The following is a 3,401-nucleotide window of genomic DNA, read 5'->3' as shown; positions in this document are numbered from 1 at the left end:
GTGTGTTGTGTGTGTGGGGGGGGGGGGGGGTCGTGTTTGTGGGAGGGGGTGTTGTGTGTGTTAGTGGTCGTTTGTGCGTGTGTGTGTGTGTGAGTGTGTGTGTATGTGTATGTGTGTGAAAGAGAGAGAGAGTGTGTATGTGCGCGCGCGCGTGTGTGTGTGTGTGTGTGTGTGTGTGTGTGTGTGTGTGTGTGTGTGTGTGTGTGTGTGTGTGTGTGTGTGTGTGTGTGTGTGTGTGTACGACTGTACGTGCGTGCGTGCGAGTCTGTATCTGTAGTACGCGTATGTGTTAATCCCAGAACACCTCTCGAGCGTTTCCCCCGCTGAACAAAAGCTCCAACAAGTCAAAAAGAAAAAGAAAAAAAAAGAAAGAAAAAGCCGACCAGCATCTGGTGACCCGCAGCCGCATCTGTCTGTGACGTTGACGCTAATTTGTGACGCAAGAGCGGGAGTGGGAGTGGGTGTGGGAGTGGGAGTGGGAGTGAGCTGTGGCCTACCATCTACGCCTATGGGCTAAGGACCCCTTCTACGACGGGGCTATTTTGGGGACTGAAGAGCTTTTAGGAGACAGACCTCTTCCGGAGTCTAAAAACGGAGGGTTCTTCTGCGGGGGATTAAGTTCGGCTGCCCGGGTTTCCTTTTGGGGAAATTATGTACTCAGAAGGGAGTGTAAACAGGGAATTTGGGGGAGAGAAATGTTTGTACATAATATGTATATGTATATATATATATATATATATATATATATATATATATATATATTTATATTTATATATATGTATATATAATATATATATATATAATATATATATAAATATATATATATATATATACTCGCCAGTATGATATATATAATATATAATATATAATAATATATATATATATATATATATATATATATATATATATATAAATGTATGTATATATAAATATTTTTAAATATATACACGCCCATATATATATATATGTATATATATATATATATACATATATATATATATATATATATATATATATATATATATATAATATATATATATATCTCGCTAATATATATGTATATGTATATATATCACGCATATATAATATATCTCTTATATATATATATAATATATATATATATATATATATACACTCTATACACATATATATATATGTAATACATATATATATATATAATTTCATTGCCTTATATATTCTCCCTATATATATATATATAATATATATATATATGTATACATATATATATATATATATAATATATATTCTCTGTGCTATATATACGCGATATTGTGCCGGCGTGTGTGTGTGTGTGTGTGTGTGTATGTGTGTGTGTGTGTGTATGAATATGTGCATATATATACATATAGTATTCACATTATCTATTCAGCCAAGGATAAAGAGGCAAATTCCTGCCACAGAAACAAAAATAAATATCGTAACATCTACATCCGCGAGTAAGAAGCATTACCTTCCCTAAACAGATTCTAAAAGAAAAAAGAAGGAAAAAAAACACTACCATCGAAAACACCATCCCCCTATACCCCCATCCCCCTACCCCATCCCCACCCCTACCCATACCCTCATCCCCACCCCCATCCCCTACCCCTACCCCCACCCTCATCCCCCACACCCACCCTACCCCTACCCCTTACCCTAACCCCAACACCCACCCCTACCCTCCACCCCACACCTACCCCCACCCCCACTCCTACCCTAACCCTCACCCCCAACACCCCTACCCCCACCCTTACCCCTACACCCACCCCCACTCCTACCCCCATCCCTACCCCCAACACCACCCCCTATCCCTACCCTTACCCCTAAACCCCATCCCCATCAACCAACCCCTACCCTTACCCCCACCCCCACCCCTACCCCATCCCCTTCCCTTTCCCCACACCCCACCCCCACCCCCACCCCCAACCCCCTACCCCTACCCTTACCCCTACCCCTACCCTTACACCCACACCCACCCCCACCCCCAACCCCCTACCCCTACCCTTACCCCTACCCCTACCCTTACACCCACACCCACACCCCTACCCCCAACCCCCACCCTTACCCCTACCCCCACACCCCACCCCCACCCCATCCCTCCTGCCCCCTACTCCCAACACCACCCCATCCCCACCCCAATCCCCACCCCCAACACCAATCCCCACCCACCCCCAACACCCAACACCTAACACCCCAACACCCCAACACCTACCGGTCGCATCGTGCTGGTCGTGCGAGAGTTCCGACTGCGAGTACTCTTCGGGAACCGCCGCCTCCTCCTCGGCTATGACGTTGATGCGCTGTTGGTCGATCTTGCGCGAGAGCTCTGCAATCACTGAGTGCAATTCGGTGAGTCTCTCCTCGTAACGCTGGGCCTGGGAGTCTAGTCTGTCCTCGCTCTCTCTCTCCACTCGCACTTTCTCGAGCTGTTTGGGAGAGAAGAGGGGAGAGGTCGGGGTGGTTAGATATGTTGGAGTGGGATGGGAAGGGTTGTTGGGGGGTTGGGGGGTGTTTTTTGGGTGGGTGGGGGGGTGAGGGGGAGGGGAATTGTTGGGGGGATGGGGGGGAGTGTGGGTGTGGGGTTGGGGGGGAGGGAAAGGGTTGTTGGGGGGTGGGGTGAGTTGGGGGATGGGGGTGAGGGGGGGATGTGGGAGTGGGAGTGTGGGAAGGGTGGGTGTGGGGGGTGTTTTTTTTTTGGGGGGGTGAGGGTGAGGGGGGGATGTGGGATGGGGAGTGGGAGTGTAGGAAGGGTGGGTGTGGATATGTGGTAGGGGGTATGTGTGAGTATGAGGGGGGAGGGAATATGATGTGGTGTGATGTGATGGTGGTGTTGCTTTCTAATTGACAAGAATGATGAGTTTTGACAGTGATGCTTCTGATGTTTTTTTTTGTTGTTGTTTTTTATCATAAGGAATAGAGACATTATATAAACCTCATGTTGATTAATCTTCTTACAACTATTCTAGAAAACCAGATACCAACAAATATTTTCAATATACATTTTCAGAAGTTATGTCGTTATAATTATACAATCTTCACTAACCTTTTCTCCAAAACACTAGTACGTTTTTTCTTCATTATATTTTTTTAATTCACTTTACTTTCATCATCATTACATTTACCCTTCAGTTGCCTTCTATCCTTTCCGGATACTTACCCTTACCTATCCTTCCTTCCTATTCCTCTATCCTCTCGCTTTCCCTCGTGTCCTTTATGATTTGCCTATCCCTGTCTCCCCTTTCCTCTTCCCCTGCCTTACCCTACCCTTCTCTTCCCTTCCTTCTGTCTCCTTTTCTTGTTATGACCTGCTTAGCCCCTCTTTCTTGTCTACTGGTTCTGCAATGTCTGGCCTACTCTATGGTTCCTCCGAGCCTCGCCTCTTCCCTGCTTCCTTTTCCTTG

The 3,401-nt window shown here is 45.6% G+C and overlaps 1 protein-coding gene across 1 annotated transcript in view; it reads right to left on the bottom strand.

Annotated features, from left to right (window-relative positions):
- LOC147468344 (colorectal mutant cancer protein-like) overlaps nucleotides 1-3,401 on the bottom strand; it is a 27,633-nt gene that overhangs the window by 6,950 nt on the left and 17,282 nt on the right. Inside the window, exon 3 of the mRNA XM_086554461.1 lies at nucleotides 2,213-2,426. Coding sequence (XP_086410587.1) covers nucleotides 2,213-2,426 — 214 coding nt within the window. The remainder of the gene's footprint in view (nucleotides 1-2,212; nucleotides 2,427-3,401) is intronic.

The sequence above is a fragment of the Penaeus japonicus genome, unplaced genomic scaffold, assembly GCF_977035675.1.
Source record: "Penaeus japonicus unplaced genomic scaffold, GWHDUDI00000001_assembly GWHDUDI00000029, whole genome shotgun sequence".
NCBI lineage: Eukaryota > Metazoa > Arthropoda > Malacostraca > Decapoda > Penaeidae > Penaeus > Penaeus japonicus.
The sequence above is the reverse complement of the archived record's forward strand: the minus strand, read 5'-3'. Positions and strand labels throughout refer to the sequence as shown.